Here is a 23,486-nt window from a genome sequence, read left to right on the forward strand (position 1 = left end):
GGTGAGGCTGTGGATGATCTTACCTCACTGGGTCCTAAGGAGGCAGCATGGTAACCAGGCCCTTACACCTGGCATACACACAGTGCAGGACAAGTGGCCACTGGCATTGGCACAACTAGTTTACTGGCTGTGCCATACAGAAGCTCAGTTAGCAGGGTCCCTCCCCACAGAGAATACTGTTCGTGGCAGCCTGTGACTAGCACTGCTCAAGTCACAGTGCCTGTCACTTTACCTCCCACCGCTCACTGGAAGGCTGCCCAGCATGCCAGTTATCTTGGCACATGCTCCCAGGAAAAATGGCATTATACTCTTAACACTCGGGTTTTTTTCAACACAGACATCCTTCCATGAAGCCTTCCTCTCCTTCGACTAGTAGCCTACTGAGATTCTTAACAATATTCCTGGCATGTTTCCTGCCTCCCCTGCAGGAAAAGGCTGCTGCAGAAAAGGAGAGAAGGAGAAATGTCACTGCACAAAGCTCCATACCATCATGCTGGCATTGCAGAAAAGAACTTGGGGTCCTGGTGGACCCCAAGTTGACTGTGAGTCAGCAGTGTGTCCTTGTGGCAAAGAAAGTCAACAGCACCATGGGCTGCATTAGAAAAGCATTGCCAGCAGGTAAAGGGAGGTTACCCTTCTCTGCTCAGGGCTGGTGGGACCACGGCTGGAGTGCTGTGTCCAGCTCTGGGCTTTCCAGTACAAAAGAGATGTGGATGTACTGGAGCAGGACCAGAGAAGAGCCACAAAAATGATGAAGTGATTAAAGCATCTGTCATGAGAGGACAGCAGGCATTCATCATCCCACCAGGCAGGTCTGCCACCCCCTTCATGGGCAATACTTTTCCACTGCCCTTTAAATACTATGCCTCCTACCTGGTCTGTGGTGGCCAGGGCTTTGTTGGTTGCTTTGGTGCTTTGTTATAGGTTTGGTCCAGTATTGCTGAATTTGCATTTTTTGCTGCCTCCTGTTTTCCCTTTTGAGAAAGGGGAAGCTTTGTACTTGCTTGTAAGCTCCATGACTCCTTTGCTTTTTTCCCATTCCTTCATTTTGACCTTTGTTGTCTTTCAGGAAACAACGTTGGTCACTGAGGCATAGCTTTGTACTTTAAGCACTTTCCAGTTTAATAATCATAGGAAGGCTAGTTTGCAAATGTAACCCTTTTCAAGTCTTCTGATTGTTTAAGTGTATGGGCTTTTAAATTTAACAGACTGGATCAACTGCTTCTGGCTACAAGAAATGCAAAAGGTAAATAAACTGCTTATTATAAACCCTGAGATGTTGAAATTTTGCATCTCTTGGAACTGTTGATATCACTGCTTTCCTTTCTAAAGAACAAACATTGAAGTATACATGGTAAAATAGCTGGTTTTACCACAAAAAACAGCTGAGTCTGTATCACAAATATCCTGACGATGTTCAAATAATGCGGATATCAAACCTGTAGCACCAGCTTCTTTCCTCTACAGATCTGCTTTTATTATACCACACTATGTGCTAATGTGGAAATAGCCAACATTAACGACAGAGTTCCTCCTCTCAAGACTCTCAGTGGGGAAATACTTTGCCTAATAGTTGTCAATCTACTTATTCTTTTTTATGCCTTTTGAGTTATATGATTTTCAGATGATTTCATCATCTAAAATGGCAGAGCTGCTGGAATAGTTGTTTCTTGAAATATTTACCAGATTAAATGTCAGTGCATCTTTAATACCCATTGGAATTGTATTGAAAAATACATAAGAATAAATTAGTACTCTGTTGGGCTATTGCTTGGTAATCTGTAATACAGAGAGGAACCAAACTCTAGATGTGTGCATTTATGCATTTCATAAATGCCTAGGAAACTTCATATCTATATGCTTTATTCATTCTGAAAATAGAATTTTATACTAAATCCCATTTTACTCACAACGGTTACCAATGTAACAATATTTTTAAGGATTTGTAGTCCAGAAAATTAATATAAATCTCATGACAAGCATTTGTGATTTTCTTTTATTATGTTAACAAAAAAAAATCAATTTTATGCATCAAAATCAATAATGTATGATTAGAATGAAAACAGGACATAGTATTGAGCCAATTTATCCATATCTGCAGATGGTAATGGACACATAGGAAGAAAAAGACAGAGAATACTAGGATTCTCACGTATTTCTTAAAAACAAGAGATGTAGCCTTGAACTATCACAGGAACAAAGAACCCCAGCTGCATTCATGGAAGAATAATGTACTCGAGTTTTGAACTTCACCTGAGGGCTTTCCAAGGACTAACTGAAGTTTACTTGCTAAGCAAGCTCAACAGAGACAAGGACTATTTTGAAAGCTGTGTATTTCAAAAAACTCTCATTGAGAAATCAGATTCTTTAATACCGTGTGGAGGATTTTTCACAAAAAATCAATATGTTCTCAAATTTGAAGTGTCTTCCAATGTTGTAAACAAGAATTCAGACAGCTCTTTTTCCTGTCAGTTCTCACTGAGTTCTGGATCGTCTGGATCATCTGGATATCCATGTTTCAGGCTTTGAATCTACACTCTGTGGGAAGACATAACTGCACTCACATAAAGTTAGATCTCTCTGTGCTCTCTGAAGTGGAAGGGAGACTCTCCATGACTTTGGAGAACCTCTGCAAGAAATTCAGAATTAGCTGAGGAACTCATGGTGAGAGGCCAGTTCTGATGATAGTGGACATATACACCATTTCCCAGCAGCTAAGTAAAAAATATTAAAATTTACATAGGCACCAGTCAATAACCTGCATAGCAGAATCTTACCCACAAGCATCTCCTCCAGACTGGAGATCTCAAAACCCATGTTTCAGGAACAACAACATGGGTTTGTGAGCAGGATGCGACCAGGGAATGGGATGAGCACAGCCCATGGCTTTGTGTGTAATGGACTCCGAAAACTTGGAGTCATGCCTGCAACTTGTTCCTCAAGAGAAAATCACTTAGCCCCTTCCTGGCTGGTGGGTGCCTCTATTCTCTGTTGGCTCAGTCTTTGCTCAGCTCAAACAATCCTGAAACCAGTATGAGAAGGGAAAGGAGTAAACATGCTTGCTGCTGTTTCCTCACCTGCCGGTATGTCTATGCTATGGAAGCTTTCCAAATGGGCATTTCTTAGATTAGGCTTTCCACTTGGAGAAAATATTGAAGAGATGAGATTAAACTACAATACTACATTAAAGGGGTTCTGTTTCTGAAGGGAAGGCAAGCATTATTTCCAGCATTTCCTTTCTTTAGGGGGAACAATATTTACCAAAGAAGAGGATGCTGTTGGTTGGATTGTGTTTGATCAAGAAAAGGAATGGGTGATCAGCCCTAAACTCTTCAAACTCAGAGGAACTTTCGATGTCTCCCACCACACTCGCTGAGCCAGCCATCTCGGTGCCCTCTTCACTGACTTCCATGTTTGCCTCATGGATGGCCTCAGATATCTTCAGGCTCTCTGCTGAAGAGATGCCAGACAGATTGGCCAAAGGACTGAACAGGTCAGTCATACCCAAGGCCATTAAGACAGATGTAAGGTTATATTTTTGCTGAATCTTCATGCGCGGGAGGTACACTTTCACTCTCTTCTTTTCCATCACATTAGGACTGGTCCACTCCGTAAGTTTTTCAAAGCTGATTTTGCTCTCAAGCTGCAAAGAGAGGCAGGGAATGAAATGCCTGGGATGTGAATACAACTTCTTCCTACCATTCATTTTAATCAAGGCTATCATAAAAAAACCAAACCAGAATGGTTCCTGATGTGCATCCTATCAACACCCTTCTTGTAGTTTATTATTTGCCTGTCCAGTACTGCCTGTGTCACTGTCTTGTTATTCAGTTCCTCACCCACCTGGCACATCACCTTCTGTCCAACTAGTTTTGTGTCTCATGAGGCACAACCCAACAGTTTCACAGCCTAGCAAATTAGTCAGCTTGTGAAAGAGATTGCAGAAAAAGGCCATGAAAATTTATCTACAGTCGATAGTACCTAACAAATGCAAACTCTTCTACATCTTTAATAGTTCTACTTGTAACATAATCCCCCAAAATTGCTGAAATAAGAACAATGGGTTATATATTGCAGGCTGCATCACTTTTTCTCTTTCCTGTGTACGGATAGGTAATTTATTAACAGTTTGATAACTTTATTTTAAATGATTGTCATTGCAATTATGATTTTTTTGCTACTTCATTCAGAAATCCTGCATGAAGATAAGCCAGTCCACCTGACAGAAGCAAATTAAGGTTTCGAGTTTTCTTTCTGCCTTGCATCTATCCATTTTTATTTCCTCTTTGCTGTTGGCATCCTGCATTCACTCAGTTGTTTATCTTCATTTTCTTCCAAGACCAAGACAAAAGGTTCATTTAATTTTGCACAGCCAGTAGATTATATTTGTATACTTGCCTCACTGCATATTGCTTCCACTTTTTTCTATTTCTTTAAAGGACAAAACTGGGATTTTTACTAGTTTTCATGCGTCTGGCAAAAAATGACTCAACCTGACTTAAAGCAGTTTCGATGTTTTCTTTAAATTTCTATGCTGTTCTCATTTTCTGTCCTTGTATGTTCACTGATCCTTTCTGCTGTTGATGTTCATCCCATTAGACCCAAGCCTCTTCTGTTTTCTTTGCTTGATGTGTAATTTCCAAATATCTTCCATGCATTGCCTTTCCATCTCTATATTTAAGACTCTCTGAAGTCTTAACTGATGAAGTCTTATTGATCAGTTAGTTTAGCTTGATTGTTTTACCATTTCAAAATCAAGAATATTTTATTAAGAATATGCTTTATCTGACTTTGTTTTTCATTCCATGATGACAAAATCAGAGCAATTTTTGAAAGCAGCCCATTTATGATGTTTAATGAGGATTTTGTTTAAAAAAAATCATTAGTGATTCCTGCAAAGAATGCCTAATTCTCATCAGTTTTAGCAACATTTCCTCAACAGTTTATATGGGGAGGGGGGTGGTGGTGAAATTACCTCTCAATGAAAAAAAACAAATCTGCTCACACATACATCCTCTTCTGCACAGCTACAGCAGCACTACACTCCTTTACCCTTGCTTTATTAGATGGAGTCCAGGGGTCTCCTAAGAGGCCAGTCCCCGCCTGAGCACCTGGTAGCACCTCGGCTGCTGTTGTGCTCCCGTCTGCCCAGCACAGCCATGGTGTGGGCAGCTGGGATGTAAATGGACAGCAAAAGGTCTGAGGGCAGCCAAGTCCCACTGAAGAGATAACTCTTCTGCTTCCCCTGCCAGGGCCATACCTGCTCCAGGCCAGAGACGTCATCAGGCAACAGCACCAACATGCTCAGCTCTCCGCTGGTGTACGGAAGCTCCAGGATCTTCATTTTCTCTGCAGCCACCGTTGCCACTTTGAAGGTACTGTTCTGACACATCATTTGCACAGGTCTGCTTTCTTGCTGCAAAAACAGAAACGTGAGCCAATGTGACTGGGGAACAATTTTTTCTTTAGGCAGGCAAATGTACAAGCCCTTTGAAAGGGACAGGACTTGATCTTCAAGCATGTTGCCTTTGAAGAATAGCTGTGGCTCCGTTTTCCTCTCTTGTCTGCTAGTGTGCTCTGGTCAGACACAACTCTTGCAAACCTGACAGCGAGGGGCCCAGCTAAGTCACCCGGCCAATGACCACAGCATGTTGCATGTGTAACACCCAGCCTGCTGGCTGTGCAAGCCAACAGCCTGGCTTCCTGGCCAGGAGCTGTTTCTGTACCCTCCTACCTTTGTCATTCTGAACGGAAATTCCTGAGTGTCGTCTTCTTTAAATGCAGTCTTCCATATCCCTTTGAAGTAAATGGCATTAACAAGGACCAGCATGGTATCAAGATCAACAGAGCCTGGTTCAAGGAAATCTTGGATCTGTCCTTTAAGGAAGAAGCAGGACAGAGAGTGGTAAGTTTCACAGCAGTGGTCTTGCATTTTAGAGGTCAATCAACATGCTGCTGCTTGACTTGACCTCCTCTTCAAAGGTCTGCCTGTGGAATTCAGGTTCATGAGGATGATTTAATACAGAATGTCTGGCACCTGGCCAGACATTTCTGCAAGAAGACAGGTAGGTTCTAGAGTGGTATACATCCCTGGGAATATTTCTAACCAGTGCTTGGAAAAAGATTTATATAGAAAAGAAGGAACCGGAGAGGGAAGCAGTGATATCTTCTGTTTCTCACTCTGTTTCTTTCTCACACTTCACTCCGTTTTTATCTCCCACCTCAGCACGATAAATGTACACAAGCTCCTGAATCATTCCTTTCCCACCATCAGCCTAGTGCATGCATTACTTTCTCCCCTGGAAGCCCACTTCTTACCCATCCAACACATCCTCATAAAATTATGCCAGTATTCTAGAGAAGCTGGGACTAACCTTACATGAGTTAAGCTCTCCAGACAAAAAAAGTGTGCATATAAAGTGTGCATATCCTGGCACCTCTGCCTTTGCCAGATATGTTTAAAACACATTGTCACTGCCACACAGGTGCCATAGAGTCATCCCTTTCCACAGGAAATATCCACTAATGGGGACAGGAGGAGGAAATGTCTCCTCTAATATTTAGTCTTTCCAGAAGTTGTTCAAATACAGTTGCAAGAGGGAAGTACATTTCAAAATCTTGTCTGACCTTACCATTTGTCTGATTTTCCACCCAGGAATTAATGAGCTGTCTGGCTTGATCTGATGCTGTTTTGAAGTTGACCATTTCCAGACCTGCTCTGTACAGTTTCTTCACACATTTTAAGTAGATCTGTAACAACAGCAATTGTAGCCACCAAACTAGTAATTTTTTAAAAACAGTATGAAGGTGAAGTAAAATATGGCCAAAAGGATTTTTATAGTGATGCCATGGTTAGGCTGTTCTCATTGCTTTCTTCCTGGAAGAATCTGCTAAAACTGGGCCAGAAAAATTATTCTGATCCATGAGATTTTCAGATCTGACATTTTTATTACTTGACCAGTTAAGAGTTATATATTAGAAATGTTTAAATATTTTCTTGAAGAAAGCCTGATCCAAAAACACTGTTTCAGGTTCATTTCAGAGTGTTTTATTATCATTATGTCAATTCCTTTTCTTTAAAGCATTTTTCCTTATTTTTAAAGACAGGAAGTTTCTTTGATTTAGAATATTTGTACCTTTTGTTTTGAAAATGTCAAATGAAAGATTTTGACACTTTCAAATGTTGTTTTTGAGGTGAGGTTTCCAAGTGAAGAAATGTGCTGAGGTCAAATTATTTCCTGAAAAAAACCAAACAACCTATTAAAATGAAAAGTCCTTGAGGGAGCAAGCAGGGAGAGGGGAATTACATTGCCAAATAGTTTTGTTTATTACTCCATTCATTTTTTAATAGGGCTATCTTTTTCCTGGAATTGTTTTCCATTCAGGGTATTGTCAGGGCTGTGGCAAAGGGAAAAGGCATGGAATTACACACCAGCGGACACCACTGGATTAACAGATCACCTACTCTGGCCAGTGCTCCTAGATTACATGTTTATACAGGGTTTAGCAAGAAATCACTCTAATGTACAACTCACCGGTAGGATTGGATGTGTCTTTTCAGCATAGAGTCTGTTGGCAATACGGAGTGAATAATTGGCTTTTGGTGCAGTGATATCAGAAAGAAGTTCTTTAAACAGTATGTGGATATTCATAGACTTGCCACACTGAATTGTTGATAAGAAGATAAAAAGGTATAGCTGTTAGCTTATTTTACTAAGAAGAGAATTATTTATAAGGTACAAATAACATGGGAAAACATGCATTTGGACATTTGCAAATGAATGTGTACTACAGTCTAAAAGCTCCGACATAAGCAACTAAGGATGTACAATTACTTCATAGCATATGATGACACTCATTCTAGGTGATAACAAGCAGAAAACCTCAGTGATTAATCTGAAACCATATGGCTCAGGAGTGAGGTGACAAAAAGAAAAATTCAGGTGTCAGTGATTGCAATTGGAGAGTTGTCATAAATAGAGATCCTCTAGTTCCCAGCTTCTGCTTGCATTTTCATGGCAGCTTTCTGCTAAAGCTGCAGATGGGAAAAGAGTGCTAGATGACAAGGGAGTCAGGAAATGTCTCATAATATAGTGAAAAAATGGATCAAGCCCCCAGAAGAGTGTTCCAGATGACACAGGCTAATATTGTGTAAGAAAAATGCACAAAGATAAACAGTGGGTGGGACTTCATTTTATGAGAAGGAGAATTGTGTTGAACTGCTCCTTTCTAAATGCTTAACCAGCCACTAAATGCTCTAGCTGATATTATGTTTATTTTTCTTTATTAAAAAAAAAAACCACACACACACACACAAAAAAAACCCAAACCAAAAAAGTGTTCTCATCCTTTGCAAGTGCCACTTTGTGCTTGTGGATCCCAAGTGGATGGGGACAGGCCAGGGAGCATGGCTTGTGTTATCTTTACAGGGGCAGCAGATTAACATGGAGGAAAGCACACAGGTGATATCAAGGTACTGGAACCCCTCATGGTGGTCTTGGGGTAGCAGTGGGAATTGGGGGCTGGAAATGTCCCTGTAGCTTTTGGAAGACTGTGGTTACTTTCCAGTCTTTGAGGCTTCTGGGCTTTTTTCTGCCGAAGCATCTTCCTGCCCCACTTTGAAGTCTCAGCTGCAAGTCTGACTGCTGTACCCTGGCTCCAGGTGCTGAGCCCCTTTCAAGTGCTGTGCCCCAGTAGCACTTGCAGGTGTGCAGGTGCTCATCTACACAAGAAGGCAGCCTGGTGCCCAAAGCATCCCATCCTGTCCTGACACTTGTTCTGGTGCAACATGTGCAGCCTGTCTTCTTTTTCTGGTTTGGTTTTTTGTTGGTTGGTTTTGGTTGTTTGGGTTTTTTTGGGGGGGGGGGGGGGGGGGGTAACTTACATCTCTTAAATTAAGAGCATTAGCAAAGGTTTGGGAAGCTGTTGAATCTACTTGAAGCACAATCAGAACAGTCTATTCTCAGGAGAAAAAATGTGAAAGAGAAAAAAATGTACCTTAGATTTCTGTACCTTGGTCTGAATAGCTCCTCCAAGTCCTGCAATTTTGTCAAAGTGAAGAACCTGCAATTGAAAGTAGCAATAGAAGAAATTAAGTATGTGAAGTCCACTGAGAGTCACTGATGTTTGTGTTGAAATTGTAGGTTTGGACTCACCAGGTCTGATTAGCACAAAGATGAACTGAGAAGTTTCATGTAAGCTTTAAATCAGGTTTTTTTACTGCATGTGCTGCACTGAAAATTTGTGACTAACTATGATCCTCAGCTTAGATCTCCTCTTTTCCAGTTGATGGTACTCAGTCTATAAACCAGCTACAACCTTACTGTATTGTATCTGTAACTGTGACTCTTGTTTTCTGAATGTTTCATCTTTTGTATATTACAGGTTGTCCTTTCCACCTGGAAAGAATCAGGTGTGTGAGATAATATAAGCTGAAGCAAGAGACCTGCCTCAACCATCCTTCAAGACTGCTCTTTCTTAATGGAAGCCAAAGGCTGTTCTTGTCCTTCATGGGGAAAAGCAATGGTAAGTGAAAACTCAGCTCCAGATCCAAACCTCATGGTTTGGAATGCCATTCTTTTTCTAGGCAGCTTTGAATCCAGTGCCAAATGTGAATGTGACTTTCTCCCCTCAACTGGAGAAAGTTCCAAAGATGTAAATGGATAATCTGTTGCTGTGTTAAACGGGATCAAAAGGAGTTTGTATCCATTTATGTAACTTACCTTCTCCATCTGATACTCAGTGTTACCTCTTGCTCCCAGATAAACCATGGCCAAGGCTGCAATGATGCTCAGGGGCGAATAGAAGATGTTGTCATTGGCATGGTGGACTTTCAGTTCTTTGAATACATCAAAAGAAAATTCTGCATTTGCTGCACTGATGGACCCCATTGTGAAATCAGTGTTATCTGAAGCAAACAGAAATATTACTGTATAGTGGTGATAGTAGCAGTTGTTTTACTGTCAATAGTCAAGAAACTGCTAGTTCATTGCTGGTTTTGTGATGCTGAACCAATGAATGATGTGAAGCTTACAAATTCTGTGATCCTTAGAAATATGGTAACTCCTGATCCATTTATCTCTGAATGCATGTTTGTTTTCTTCCAGCAAGATACTAGCTTATCATCAAGATAGTATTTTGTAGTTGCCTTTTAGGAAACAGATAGTTTCATCCATGCTTCAATATGGTAAATACAACACTGAATGGATGAGTTTCCCTATGGTCATCCAGAGTACTCTGAATGATGATTGAGACAATGCAAGATTCATATTTAATTTCTTCTGCAGTTGCTCTGGACCATGCTCTGGATCTTTAAATCAAATGTAGTCAGCTCACTATACTCTTAGTGTATTTCTTACTGTTGCTTAGTACAACCAGTCACAAATTTGGAGGTTGCTTTGTTGTAGTTTATAGGAATAACAGGAGTAAGTTGCTCTGTAAACCCAGCCAGTTGCTTAGATTCTGAACTATAGATTTAGGGGGGTTCTTTCCTGTAGTCCCATTTCGGACATTTAATCTCTGCTGATGCTTTTTTGTTGAGAAAAAGCACAAGCATATATATCACAAATATGGGGTTTGGCAGTACACCTTGAAACAGCATAGAGCTGCATTCATTCAGTCAGATGCAATTCCTGTAGATGCAAATGAATGTGATATGTTAAGGATAGTCATTGAAACCTGCAGTCATTCTCTCTTTTGAATCTGAGGCCAAGAAAGTTGCACACTGTTCTTTTGTCTCTAAAACAGTTAAATTTGGAGGAATAGCAGCATGTCCATAGTTTGGAGCAGATGTGGTTGATTATGTGACCTGAGAGGCATCTGGTGCTAAACCACAGACTCTGTGAATTGTCATACTGTACCTCACCTGTGTTCTCCAGAGACCGAGACTGAGAAAAAAGAAATGCCTTTATTCCCAAAATAACTATTAAAATTATAAAAGAACTGTTTTAATGTGACACCAGATTTTCAACAAAAAAGAGGTATTTTTACTCAAAGCTATGGTGTACATACAATCATATTTTGCACACCTGAAAGTATTTGACAGTCAGACAGTATAAGCTATATTGATAAGGCAAGGTAAAATCACTGTATATGCTGTCTTTTTACATATCTATCTTATACTTACCTTAAAGTTCTTAAACAAAATATCACTTTTTTTTTGTATTAAAGAATACAAATTAGAAATTATATTTTACTTGGAGAAATACTTACCCCACAAACTTCAAAGAGGCGCGTAATAATCCAGCTTGCCAGCTGAACCTAAACAGATTCTCTGAGCTCTTGGTGATATATATTGTACCATTGGAGACACTCCCACTGTTAGCCTTTAAGGAGTCATCTTTTGAGTCACTAACCTTTCGTCACGATCTTCTGATTCATTGCACTTTGAAACATTGAGTAGACCAATCTTAGACTGGTACTTTATCTGCAGCAGAACAACCTTTATTTATTGAAGTAAAACCTAATTTAAAAAATTACTTATTTAAGCTTTTGCTGTAACTTATAAGGCTGTACCAAAGCAATTGGAGTTCAAGTCTAAAACTATGTCTCATGCAGTTCTTTTGAATTTACACATTAATGTGATTGGGCCATATTAGGTAACTAGAGCCAAATGAAAAACAAATGCAAAAAACTGAGGAAAAACAGTGTTACAAATGTATCCAGCAGCACATAATACATTTTTAATAAACCTAGCTGTAACATCAGATCAGGTGATTCTCACAGTCAAGTGAAGCTATAGAGCCCAAATTATTACAGGAAAATAAGCCCCAGTCACAGTGCAGTGATCTGGGAGTGAGCAAACAGTTCCCACCACAGTCCATCATTAGTGAGCATCCATGGATATAGCTGAGGAAAGAGTCTTGGATTACCAGGGAGTGCAAAAAAGTGCATCAGTCCCTGAAAACCTAAGCTGTTTCTCTTCTTCTCATCTATGAGGCACTGTAAGTACAGAAAGCACTGTAACACAGTACTCCCACCAAGCGTGAAGGGAAAAGTGGATACTGGGCTAACTGCTGAAGGTCTGATATATATGCAACAACTCACTACAGAGTCTGTGCAGTGGAACAGAGGGAAGTTCCTCATGGACAGTGACCATCTGATGTTGCCAAAATAATGCAATTCCAAGCAGAGCCAGCTGCAGGATGGTCATTCTATTCAGAGGGTTTTGAAATGGATTTTTTTCATGTAAGAACAAAGCCAAAACTTTCTGTTTATTTTTCAAGACCAAAATAGTACTGAGAGGTGTTTTGATCTGCCAAAATCCAGAAGTATGTTCCTGGAGTCCAAGGACTGGTGTGGTTTATAGGTTGCACTTGTTAAAAGCACAGCCACATCTATTTCTGTACCTAGGTGAGACCAAAGTTTTTTACCTGAGGTAAAACTAAAGGATCTACAGCATACATGTGGAGGAGGGGAGAAGGGCTCTGCAGAGAAAGCATGTTTTGCTAAAACTTTATTTTGATGAAAACATTTAGAGCAGCAGTGTTGAGATGAATTAGAGGTCTGAGGGTGGGCATGGCAGAGGAAGAGATTTGAGGAACAGTCAGAAATTACATATTTGCTGGGCTGTAAGTCAGACCCCAGAGTATTCAGATATTCAGCAATGGATTTTGACCAGCCAGTAGGATTTAAATGATGATTGAGGGTCAGCTTTTAATTTTCATTCTTCGCAGGTCATGGCAACAAGGCCCATGGTACACGCACAGGCCATTCTCATAGATCTTCCATACCTACCTTTTTACTATGGCAGGTGAATAAACTACAGAATCTGTCTGCAGGAACATTCATGGTCTGTTAGACAATCATAATGCACAATATCAAATATAATTCAATTGTAAAAAGCTATTACTCTTTATTGAATAATAGATTTGATGAGCAGTAAAGAAACAAATCTGGCATCTGTAAAGGCCATAGGGGTGGATAATAGAAATCCCAAATTTGTACATATTGAGTCACAGAGCATACAGCAGTAGGTGCACCCTCTGTGACAGGGAAAGGGAACTACTTTACCCTTAACAGTGTGTTTTGTTTTGCTGAAATGCATGCATGAAATGTAGAGCCTGATAATTAGAGTGGCTTTCCGGTTCCCAACTCAGAATGAGCTTTTCGTCTGAGAGTGTTATAGCAGTGATGAGGATGGGAAAAACTAAAGACAGTAAGCAGCTTTCCTCTCACCTTGTTCAATGTTCCTTATTCTGTGAACTGGGCTGCTGTAGCTTTTACTTTATTCTATCAAACCATTACTGCCTGAGGGCACAGGTTTTCTGTGGAAAGAGCTGTAGCGTGTCTTCTCTTATTCTCCCATTTTCACATATTCACATTAGCGTTCCAGCTACTGGTCAGCAGTTGCTTAAATATGCCTTTAGGTCTTCCATGAAGAGCTTTCCTGGGCACTCACACTCCTTTGTATGCTCTGGTTCAATGTGTTTGTCCTGTGTGGACATCTGTGAAGCATGCACCTGAAGGACATAACTGGCCCTGCACAGATGGCCAGCTCTTTGCCTAATGCCCAGTGCCTAAATTTAACATGATGAATATTTAAAAACGGGAGGTAGACAAAAATGTCACTTACATTTTTGAAAGGATTACCATTGTCTTTACTTGCTATATTAGACTACTCCTCTGTTCACTTAATTCTGCAGACTACTACATTTAATATTTAGTTTGTAGTGGTTTTATTATGATAAATGGAATAAATACAGGCTACCCACCTAAATACCATCACTATAGATGATTTATTAGTTTTTTATGCTAATGAGGAATAAAACAGATGGAGCAAGAAACTCATGGTATCTGAGCCACAAAGAGAGCTGGTGTTTAGAAGTGAGAATGGCTTATCACTGCTTAAAGTTTTATGTGGGAATTAAGCGTGTAATCACAGAGCAGGCCTTGTCAGAAAAGGCCTTCCATTATTCTGAAACCCTATTTTTGTTCTGTGGAAGTTTAAGGAGAAGTTGGAGAACTTTCTAGCACATACAGGGTTTCTCACAGAAAAAAATACGCAATGGGTCTGCCCTGCTTGAGAACAAGCAAAATTACACCAGAAAAGTCTTCTGCTTTCTCTGATTTCTGAGAACAAATCCCGAGTGTTCCAGCTTGAACCATTACCCCCAATCAATGTTTAAAGGAGGAGTCCCACAGGAATACTTTGCTACTCCCATACAAAGTGGCACTTGTACAGAGGTTGGGTAGGTAAAGTTAAAAGAGACTGAGTACCTGAGTTTATCCTTTTAATGCAGATCCCTATCCTCCTGTCTCCTTGATGTGGGAGAATGTATCACTCATCTTTAGGGCACTAAAATCATGGGTTCATTGGAGACATAGTACATTAGGAAAGGCTCAAAGTAAGATTTTCTATGCAGATGCCTCTAGAGGCCTACAGCTCTTTGGCAAATATCATACAGTGTATTTTAAGGTAGATGTCATTTTAGTGAGGCCTCCTAAAAGTAAAACATGCCTGAAGTCAATGTTAGAAAGGAAATGGTTAATGTCTTTTAGGTTTTTATCTCTAGTTTTGCTCTTATTAGATAGTCTTTTTTACACCAAATTAACACATTAGGATAAAGCCTAGGGAAAATGTGCTCGTCTTTTGTCCTCGCTGTTTGCCAATGGGGATGTTAGTGGGGACAAAGATCTAATTTCCAAAATAACCTCCACTTAAGGGGAGGAATATCTTCCAAAGAAGAGAATAGTGTTGGTTGGGTTGTGTCTGATGAAGAAGAGGAATGGATGGTCAGCTTTGAACTCGTAAGAAATTGGGCGACACAGAGGTACTGCAACAAGCCCCATGGCACCAACTGCTTCTGTGCCCTCTTCATTGACTTCCACAAATGACTTCTGAATGGCCTTGGACACAACCAAACCATCTTTCGTAGAGATTCCTGACAAATCAGCTTTTCCCCAGTCAAAAACATTCATCACTCCCATCTCCTGGAGAGTTTTGTTGAGAACATAACTTTCCTCCATCTTGAACTGAGGCAGGTACACCTTCACTCTCAGCTGTTGCATCCTAGCCGAGCTGGTCCATCCTGCTAGCTTTTCATATGTGAGGATGCATTCAAGCTGTAAGGCGGTATTGATAATAATGATTGACACCATAATGAATGGAAGGAAAAGATAATAAGGTTCAGCTTTTCCCGCTTGTCTTCTGACCACACTGGAGTAATGTTAAAGAATTGTCCTGTTTGCAGACTTTTATGTATGCTACTAGAGAGAAAAGGAAGTATTACCTGTTCTAGGCCAGTAAAGTCCTCACAGACAACTTCAGGAAGAAGAATGAACATGCTCAGTTCATTATTAAAGTATGGGAGCTCTATCACTTTAATTTTCAGTTCCTCTATGATGGCCATGTTAAAATAACCTTCTTGAAACATCATCTGCACTGTCCTTCTCTCATTCTGGAACACAGGAAACATGTTAAACAGAAAATACAGAAATGACCACCCTGGTTTTAATTGGTTTCAGTATTGAGATTAGAGTTGAGTCCAGAAACATTATTTACACTGGTCATGAGTTTAATGTACTTGCAGCATTGATGTGTTCTTCTCTCTTAACTGTAGCTCCAGTGAAGTTATCCATTTTAGAAGCATAAAACCTACTTTTCCATGTCTACTGGTGCCAGATTACTTTACTCACAACTCTTTGGTTACATCCTTTTTTCTTCTGGCATGTCAGATGAGGAAACTGATGCACCTGATGCAACCATGAATCTAAATTTTTCATGAATAATGTATACATTCTCCTGAGATAATTTGTCTTTAGCTCATTTTCTCCTGAAAACACACACTGTTCTGTTGGTAAATCGTAGCAGAGGAACAGAATCCTCAAATTCAGTCCCAAAAGTAGACTTTTTGAAACAGCATCCTTAGCTGTGAAATCCCCAACTAAGTTAGTGCATGGGCTCAGTGACTTTGGCCCAACCAGGATCTCAGCTGCATGAGACTCACTTCTGATGTGAACTAACAGAAAAAGCTACAAATTTGGTTACCAAACTGGATAGAAGATGTAGCTTTCTATTGTTCTAGCTGAAGACCAGTATTTTGTCTTGGGATAACAGAGAGGAGGAAAGCTCCCATCTGTTGTTATAGGAGACAGACATCTGATTTCCATCCCCCAGCTGTTTCAGTTCCTGCCCATACTGTACCTTGTTCAGTTGGAAATATGTTTCCTTAGTGTCTTCTTTCTTAAATTCTGCTGCCCACTTTCCTTTAAAATATATAGCATTGACCAGGACAAGCACAGTAGAGGGATCAATAAACCCAGCAGAAAATAGGTCTTTGATTTTACCTTTAAAAATAATGAATTAAGAATTATTAATTTGTTCAGGCAATCTGCTGCATTTGACTATTAATAATTGTTTCTGTAAATCTGAAAAGTAGTATAATACTGTCTAGACAAATAACAAAAAGTTTATGTACAGCTTTTGAAGCCAGGAACTCAAGGCATTTTTGTGCTTCTTCCTACATTTATTTCCTATTGAGCAAAAAAATGCGGTAAGTGTTTAATATATAAAAATCTTGCTACCTTTGGAAAAAAAGGTGGAAACTGAAATTCAGACATGATATTCCTGACTGTTTCAATTGCAAACCAAACAACCTGCAGATTTTCTTCTTTACCTTTTGTCTCATTTTCCACCCAGAAGTTAATCTTCTCTCTGGCTTCTTCTTCAGTGTATTTAAAATTAACTGGTTCCAGTTCTGCTCGATAGAATTTCTTTGTGGAATCCAAGTATTGCTGGAAAGTACAAATGACAGAAGTTTATTGCAACATGATGATTTTTGTAAGAGATAATTTCATGGCTTCAGGATAATTCCATGTAGTAGATCAGCAAGAAAGGAATGAGTAAAAAAGGTATATATAAGAAATTCACTGAAATAACTCCAGCATTCAGTTTTTAGAGAATGATTATTTATAAAAAAACATATTAGTAAATATATTTTTCTGTATTTTCAAGCAGCACTGAGCAGCAGAAATGTCTCAGCACAGTAAAAAATACCTAAGATCAAAACCTGGTACCTTTCTTTAAGCTTATATATCATTGTTATGCTGACTGCTTTCCCCCAGCCACCAAATGAAGAAGGTTGCCTTATTTTGAACAAATAACCAGGACTGATAATATCACGATGAGATGTGTGTGTATATATATATACATATTACTCTGTGTAGATATATACACTGTAAAACTTATAAGTTGTATTAAGTATAAAACTTTTCCAGGCTGCTGGTCACCTTTTTCTGGCTCTGAAAAATCTCTCTTTACATAGAGTACCAAGTTTTGGAAGCAAGATGAAATCTTGACTTGAAAAGAGAAAGATGATTACAGAAATAAAACAGCACTGTTTCTAGCAATACTCTTATAAACACCTTAAGGCTGGTTCCCTGAGGAAATTCCACTTAAATTGACAAAAATCTCAAAGATGTTACTTTCCTCTAAGCCTTGCTTGAAAAGGCAGCAGGAATCACAGAGTCCCATATTCGCATAGACTCTGAAGAAAAGGTGGAGGAGTGAGTACAATCATTTTATTAGAAACAGAGAAGACACTGGGGGAGAAAAAAAAGTCTTCTGCTGGTCACAGATCTTTGTTCCTTGGATAGAAATGATGCAGCAAGCACCAGCTCTGTTAGACACCAGGTGTGCGTGGCAAGGATATATTGATGGTGAATAATGCCATTGCATTTTCCTGAATGCCCAGGGAGAGCTGTTACCATAGATCTGTTTCTTTATATAAAAGCTTTTAAGTCATGGCTTCCCAGTGCTCTGCTGTTCCCCACGTCTAACCACTGGGCAACTGAAATGGAAAGGCTTCCTGACTGCAGGAGCTGTGGAGTGCAGTCATTTGGCAGCATACCCTGACGGTGCTGTCGTGTTTCATTTCCCTTTGTACTTTATGATGGAAGAAATTCTGCTGAGCTCTTAACTCCCAGGAGCTGTTAAAATGGACACCACGGCCACTTACCTGGAAGAACGGATAAGTAATTTCTCCAAAAAGCCTGTTGGCAATGGTGAGAGAGCAGCCTGGTCTGGGTTCACTGACTGCAGTCAACAGAGTCTGGAACTGGGAATGGACTCCTCCAGCTTCTTCGCACTTCAAACAGAAGTTTCATGGTAGGCTTAAGCTTTCCTATGCAAAGCTGGACCTGAGAGTGAATTGCAGCCTCTCTCTCTATGAGAAGCCTGACTCCACCTAGTTGATATAGGCATTGGAATGAATGCATCAGGACACCACCTCCAACTCCCCCTGTACCAGATGTACAGAATGACAAAACGATTCCCCTTCAGGCCCCCACTAGTCCACCTCCAAATCCCATTGTATCCTAAAGTGATGTCTTTGAGCACACTGAGCAAAAGTCTGCTGGCTTAGAGCCTGGGAGGAGCAAGCTCCAAGGTGCCTTTGGTATGTCCTGTAGAAAAACCTTTGCAGGTGACAATTTAAGCACTTATCATGTTTTAGATTGGTACTGCTGTTTTGGTTAGAAACCTGTAATGAGACGTCTTAGCTGTTGAAATGTGTGATCTCACAAGGGCCCTTAAATAACTAATAAAAGAACAGTAATAAGCAGGTCTGCAAATCTAGACAGAGAGGCTGCTCAACTCTGCCACGCTTTCTGATTAAGTGATTGTTTGCAAGGAAAAGGGCTGACAAACCGGTACCTGTTTCTTCATCTCAGAGCTGCAACTCTCTTACCTTCTCGGAAGGGTATCTGTTTCCCTGGCTTGTACTGCTCAAAACTTCACTGAAATGAAATACCTGCAATGTAAATGTTGGCTGAATGCAGATGAGTGACAGCACCTCAAGCTAAAAGAGCGTGTTGCAAGCCTATCCCAAAATGCAGCCAGACAGTCAATGGGGAAAGTCTCGTTTGTCGTTTATCATGAGATCCTTGCAAGTGAACAAGAAGGTTTTGTAGAGGGTGAGCTCATGAAATCTTCGAAATCTTTCTTCTTAAGAAAGAAGATTTTGGGTATCCAGAGAAAGCAGAAGACCATATCAAAGGGAACCACCACTTCTGAGCCCTGGAGTGTGGAGGGGTACCTCCAAAACACTTTCTTTAGCACTGATGTATTCATTGAACGATCAATTACTGTAATAGTGTTTAGTCTGAAAAAGTTTGGTATTAGGAATAGCATAAGAGAGGGTATTTTTAAAGGGCCCTCTGTATGCATCACTCCTTTGGATGCTTAGGAACTATATCAGATGGTACTATCAGCCTCTTGGCTCATATCTTGCCACCGTCCCCTTTTCAGAGCAAAGGAAACCCACCTTCTCAATCTGTTTGAGTGTGTTGCCCCTGGCTCCGAGGACAACCATCCCAAAGGCAGCTGAGAGACTTAGCGGGGAGAAGAAGATGTTTTCATTTCTTTTTCTTTTGCTCAGCTCTCTGAAAAAGTCAAGACAGAACTTGGCATTGGCTGCGCTGAGAGAGCACATTGTGGAGCTGCAATTGCCTGCAACAAGGGAAACAAAGATTTAGGCTTCTCATCATTATGCCTGCTAAGCTTAGATGCCTTGGTAGAGCACGGTAAGGTTTTCTGCAGTAGTGTGTCTGAATTGTTCAGCACTTCATGGAAGATTCCTGATTCACCACATCTAGGATTTCACAGTGAATCTGAAAACCGGTACCCTGAATGGCAGGAGAAACACATTTTCAGAAACAGTATTCTGAGTTCAGCTGTTTCTCCAGCTCAAGCAATAGCTATGGCTTCATTACTTAGCCCTAACTTTGTTCTAACCACAGTCCCAGCTCACTTTGTGTCCCAATCTTTCTTGCCTCAAGTCCTCCAGGCATTGCACTTATTAATTACAGAGCTTGATCACACCTCACTCTCTGTGTCTCTCTCTACGAACTTTGTGTGTATTAATCAGCTGTGTCTCACATACTGTGTCCTTCTAAGGCTGGTTGCTTAACAAACATTTGACAGAAAATTGGACTACAGATAGGCTCACTTAGCAAGATTTTCAACAAAGGCACATCATGTATTAGTGGAAAATCCCAGTCATATTTTTTATTTTATCTGCAGCTTTAATGCTTTTCCCACATATACTTCAGTTACAATCACAATTATTACTAGCAGATGACCTTGAATGTTCTGCAAAACTCTTCACATCTTACACCTAGGACAGAGTTCCTTTCTTATGAAAGCCTAAATTATCCATATAAGTATTTAACAGATGGAATGGTGTAGAAAGATTATGCTTTCATAAATTACCAATCTGGGTCATGCAGAAGAAGTGGGAAAAGGTTTGGTTTTAATCTTCTTTAGAAACACACCTGGTAAAGCCATTGTACAAGTTAAGCACAGCTTCATCACACAGCCCATACATTTTAATGTAATTCAAAACATTGCACAGCATCTTGAAAATATTCTAACTTCCTCAAAATGTTATATACAGTATATATGTGCTAAGTACATCACTAATGCACATATCAATCTTTAGACATTTCATGCTTATGTCATTTGTAATGTAAACATTAGAATTGAAGGTCAGGGAGATATTTACCTTCTCCTCAGGACTGATGGTGTCAAGTTGACTGTTGAGCTTGATGACAGGGCTTCTGGAGCAATGGGATATAAAGCCATTGCCACTCCCAGTGGCAGCATAATTTTTGCTCATGATGAGTCACATTCCTGTCTGTGGCAACCAGTTAGTACAATTAGGGGACCTTTTGTGGAATCTTGAATTTTTCCTTATCCCTAGGAGTTCAGAAAGAAGCCACAATTTTAAATGCATACTGAGATGTAAAAAAAGTCTACCTAGTTATAAAAAAGAAAACAAACTCCTAGAAACAAAGGAGATTTCAGGGGTTTTACCTATAAAAAAATAAATTCTACAAAATTTGACGTATGTTGCTGTCAGAATTGGCACCATCGAATGCAAACATATGTTTTTGTAATATAAATTAATTATTAAAACCTCTGCAGGTGGCAGAGTAGCAAGGGAAAGAAAAATATAAAAAATAAAAGTACCTGTTTGGACAGTTGTGACATAAGGCAGCGGTTCAAGAGTGGAGGTAAGGCAATTCCCTTTGCCTGCTCCAGTTCTGTGCTTCTGAAGACTTCTCTCTTAAAGATCCCTTCCAGGGAGCTTTCCCTACTTGTTTTTCTTCCTCGACTGGCAATTTTATCCTTAATGGAGAAGAGGAACTTAGCCATTTGTTCCAGAGTTTGTTGAATATCCAACAGCTTGGACAAACAGTAGCTTGCTTTCATTTGCATGACATCCTAGAAGAGCAGGCACGGTGCATGCATCGCACGACTGTGCCAAGTGTGTACACTGGGTATGCTGCAGCTGAGCACTCTGAATTTGTTGCAGTGATGCGGCACAGATTGTGTGCATTCATATCAACCACACAGCATGTGCAGACTAATTCTGGTACACCTGGGATGCTATGCTTTCTGCAGAGACACTGCAGTTAGGGGCTCCCCATGCATCATCTGCACCTCCTTAGGTTTTCTTGATGGAAATATGAGAGCCCTGTTCCTCTCCTGGGGATTCCTGATATTTCTACTGTGAGTGGGGAAGGCATTTGTGGCACAAGGAGCAAAACAGAGAAGCTATCCCTGTCCGCATAGTCTTCTTTCAAAACCTTGCATTCTGCAGATGTGTTTACAGGAAAGCTGGACAAGTTTTCTCCAGGCAGGCTTTCCACAAGACACTGATGTGTCAGCTAAGTTTAGCCCAGGACTTCTCATTACTCCTTATTTTTATCAGTGACTCTGAGGAAGACTGGTCCTTGCCTTATATCGATTGCTTCAGCAAGGCATAGGCAGCGGGGACAGAGCAACCTAATTATAAGTAGCATGCTTCTGGGGTTATTTTCCTGGAAAAAAAAAATCTTCTTTCACATTTAGGTTGATATGGTGTGTGGGTGGGCAAATATTTGCATAGTATGCAAGCACAAATACTTATAACACTGTTTTGTAACAAGCATGTAGTTATTACTACTAACGTATACTTACGTATCAACCCAATCAGACTCTAGGCTTCTCTGGTATTTAGGAAGCTCTGAAGGCAGTTTCATATCAGTCATAAGATACTCATGAGTTTATTTCTTTTCTGGTTTGAATTTTCTCATATCTTTTTCTTGGAGGAAATAGAAATTAAAAACACACTCTTCATTCAAGCCCTGAGGACAAGAGGGTTAGACCTGCACAGATTTTGCCTGAAGGGAAGAAAGCCATGGAGTCTGGTTTTACTTGCTTAATGTTGGGGCAAGAAAACTTCCCAAATAAGTGTCTGGTTTGTGTTCCTGGTTTCTGCTGAGGAAGTGGCTGCTCTCCACACAGTCACTTCAAAACCCAGCTCCTGAGCCTGTTCCTCATGTTGTCACCTAAAGCAAACTGCAGAGCAGAACCGGGCAGATGCTGTTGCCTTTCTTGCAGTGGTGGGCTCTTCTCTGCATTCTTATTTTTGTCACTAGGCATAGCACAGTTGGAGGAAAAATGTTGTGGAATATGAGTGGAAAGTATGCAAGTAGGAGCAGCAAGATGCAACAGCTCTAAATCAAAGTAGCGTTCAGTCATCTCCCAGAACAGAAGGGAGATGGTTTTCAAGCAGCAAGACACAACTGTGTATTTCTCTTTCAGGAATACTGGCAATTTTGAATCCGAATTAATATAGTAAAAGGGAAATTACAATCCTGGAGCACAATAAATTGTGTCCTTTAGGCACAGGGGTGTGTGCTAAAGCCACAAGTCCCCTTAAGATTCATTCTTCTGTGTATGAATCTGTCAAGGCAAAGTTCAAGTTATCTAATGTGCTAGCAGAGTGAAACAGTACACTCCTAGCGCTGCTTAGTTTTCTGATACTTTTGAGCTCTTGCCTTAACTGTCTTAAACAGGTTTCTTTGTTGTTATTTGTTATTTCTCTATTTCTTTAGGTACTTCTGTTCATATTACATTTTTAGTTACCCTGAAGATTAACTGTTGCTCCATTGCTCCATTTGTTGCGATCATTTTCTGTCAGTCGTCATATTATAGCTAATGAAGTAGCTGGACTGGCATTAATTCCCAGAAAGGAACATTTTCTGCTGCTCTTCTAGTGTCTTCCTTTGATATTTTCTGCTCTTCTAGGTTAGTATAATGCAGGTTAGAGAGTGGTTTAGACAGGCATAGCTCTCTTATGGGAAGGTCTGAGAAACACAGGAATTTTTGTTCAAGTAGATTGAAGGATGTCCTGTGTTGTAGGTTCTGAGGAGATTCAGTACACAAATGCCTGCTGGGAAAGACAAAGCTATTGCTCATCCTGCCTTTGGACAGGGGGCTGGACTAGGACTCGCAGCATCCCTGTCAGCCCTGTGACTCCCTTCTTGTTCTTGGAATAATGCACGGGATCATTGCTGGCCAGAGGAAAATGAAGAGGGTTGAAGATGATCATGGTAGTCTCAGAATCAGGAGACTCTATTCCTTTCCAGGGATAAGTCTCCTAACAGGAAAGGATAAATAACAGGAGGATTTTTCTGAGGGGTTACAGAGAAGTAGTTGC

The 23,486-nt window shown here is 40.3% G+C and overlaps 3 protein-coding genes across 5 annotated transcripts in view; all 3 read right to left on the reverse strand.

The window, feature by feature from the left end:
* Positions 1–1,082: 1,082 nt before the first annotated feature.
* On the reverse strand, positions 1,083–12,546 carry LOC128138887 (ovalbumin-related protein X-like). 2 transcript variants are annotated; one of them, XM_052780568.1, is made up of 8 exons: positions 11,212–12,546; positions 9,723–9,907; positions 8,998–9,063; positions 7,536–7,664; positions 6,633–6,750; positions 5,735–5,877; positions 5,261–5,416; positions 1,083–3,643 (listed from the first exon to the last, which is right to left on the reverse strand). In XM_052780568.1, the coding sequence occupies exons 2-8, from the start codon at positions 9,888–9,890 to the stop codon at positions 3,242–3,244; spliced, it is 1,182 nt and encodes a 393-aa protein (XP_052636528.1). In that variant the 5' UTR covers positions 9,891–9,907; positions 11,212–12,546; the 3' UTR covers positions 1,083–3,241. The 2 variants fall into 2 exon arrangements, with proteins under 2 accessions (XP_052636528.1, XP_052636538.1); XM_052780578.1 differs by having other exon boundaries at positions 9,013–9,063; positions 9,723–12,546.
* Positions 12,547–12,970: 424 nt separating this feature from the next.
* Positions 12,971–20,694, reverse strand: LOC128138878 (serpin B4-like). 2 transcript variants are annotated; one of them, XM_052780545.1, is made up of 8 exons: positions 20,502–20,694; positions 19,263–19,380; positions 18,687–18,749; positions 17,958–18,086; positions 16,617–16,734; positions 16,145–16,287; positions 15,231–15,398; positions 12,971–15,063 (listed from the first exon to the last, which is right to left on the reverse strand). In XM_052780545.1, the coding sequence occupies exons 1-8, from the start codon at positions 20,600–20,602 to the stop codon at positions 14,659–14,661; spliced, it is 1,245 nt and encodes a 414-aa protein (XP_052636505.1). In that variant the 5' UTR covers positions 20,603–20,694; the 3' UTR covers positions 12,971–14,658. The 2 variants fall into 2 exon arrangements, with proteins under 2 accessions (XP_052636505.1, XP_052636514.1); XM_052780554.1 differs by having other exon boundaries at positions 19,263–19,447; positions 20,502–20,577.
* Positions 20,610–23,486, reverse strand: part of LOC128138870 (serpin B12-like) — a 30,479-nt gene continuing 27,602 nt past the window's right edge. The window contains exons 9-10 of the mRNA XM_052780534.1: positions 20,969–21,127; positions 20,610–20,695 (exon numbers count right to left, since the gene is read on the reverse strand). Coding sequence (XP_052636494.1) covers positions 20,690–20,695; positions 20,969–21,127 — 165 coding nt within the window. The 3' untranslated portion in view covers positions 20,610–20,689. The remainder of the gene's footprint in view (positions 20,696–20,968; positions 21,128–23,486) is intronic.

Source organism: Harpia harpyja, chromosome 1, assembly GCF_026419915.1.
Source record: "Harpia harpyja isolate bHarHar1 chromosome 1, bHarHar1 primary haplotype, whole genome shotgun sequence".
In the NCBI taxonomy this organism is placed as follows: Eukaryota; Metazoa; Chordata; class Aves; order Accipitriformes; family Accipitridae; genus Harpia; species Harpia harpyja.

Bases quoted from the DNA above. Each gene is read 5' to 3' on its own strand.
- LOC128138887 (XM_052780568.1), bottom strand. From the start codon at position 9,890: ATGGGGTCCATCAGTGCAGCAAATGCAGAATTTTCTTTTGATGTATTC. The intron at 9,064-9,722 runs GTAAGTTACATA...TTTCAATTGCAG, and splicing joins CTGAGTATCAGATGGAGAAG to GTTCTTCACTTTGACAAAAT. The intron at 5,878-6,632 runs GTAAGGTCAGAC...TCTTCCTTAAAG, and splicing joins GGTGGAAAATCAGACAAATG to GACAGATCCAAGATTTCCTT.
- LOC128138878 (XM_052780545.1), bottom strand. From the start codon at position 20,602: ATGCTGCCACTGGGAGTGGCAATGGCTTTATATCCCATTGCTCCAGAA. The intron at 19,381-20,501 runs GTAAATATCTCC...TGACTTTTTCAG, and splicing joins CCATCAGTCCTGAGGAGAAG to AGAGCTGAGCAAAAGAAAAA. The intron at 18,750-19,262 runs GTGGGTTTCCTT...TTTACATTGCAG, and splicing joins CACTCAAACAGATTGAGAAG to GTATTTCATTTCAGTGAAGT.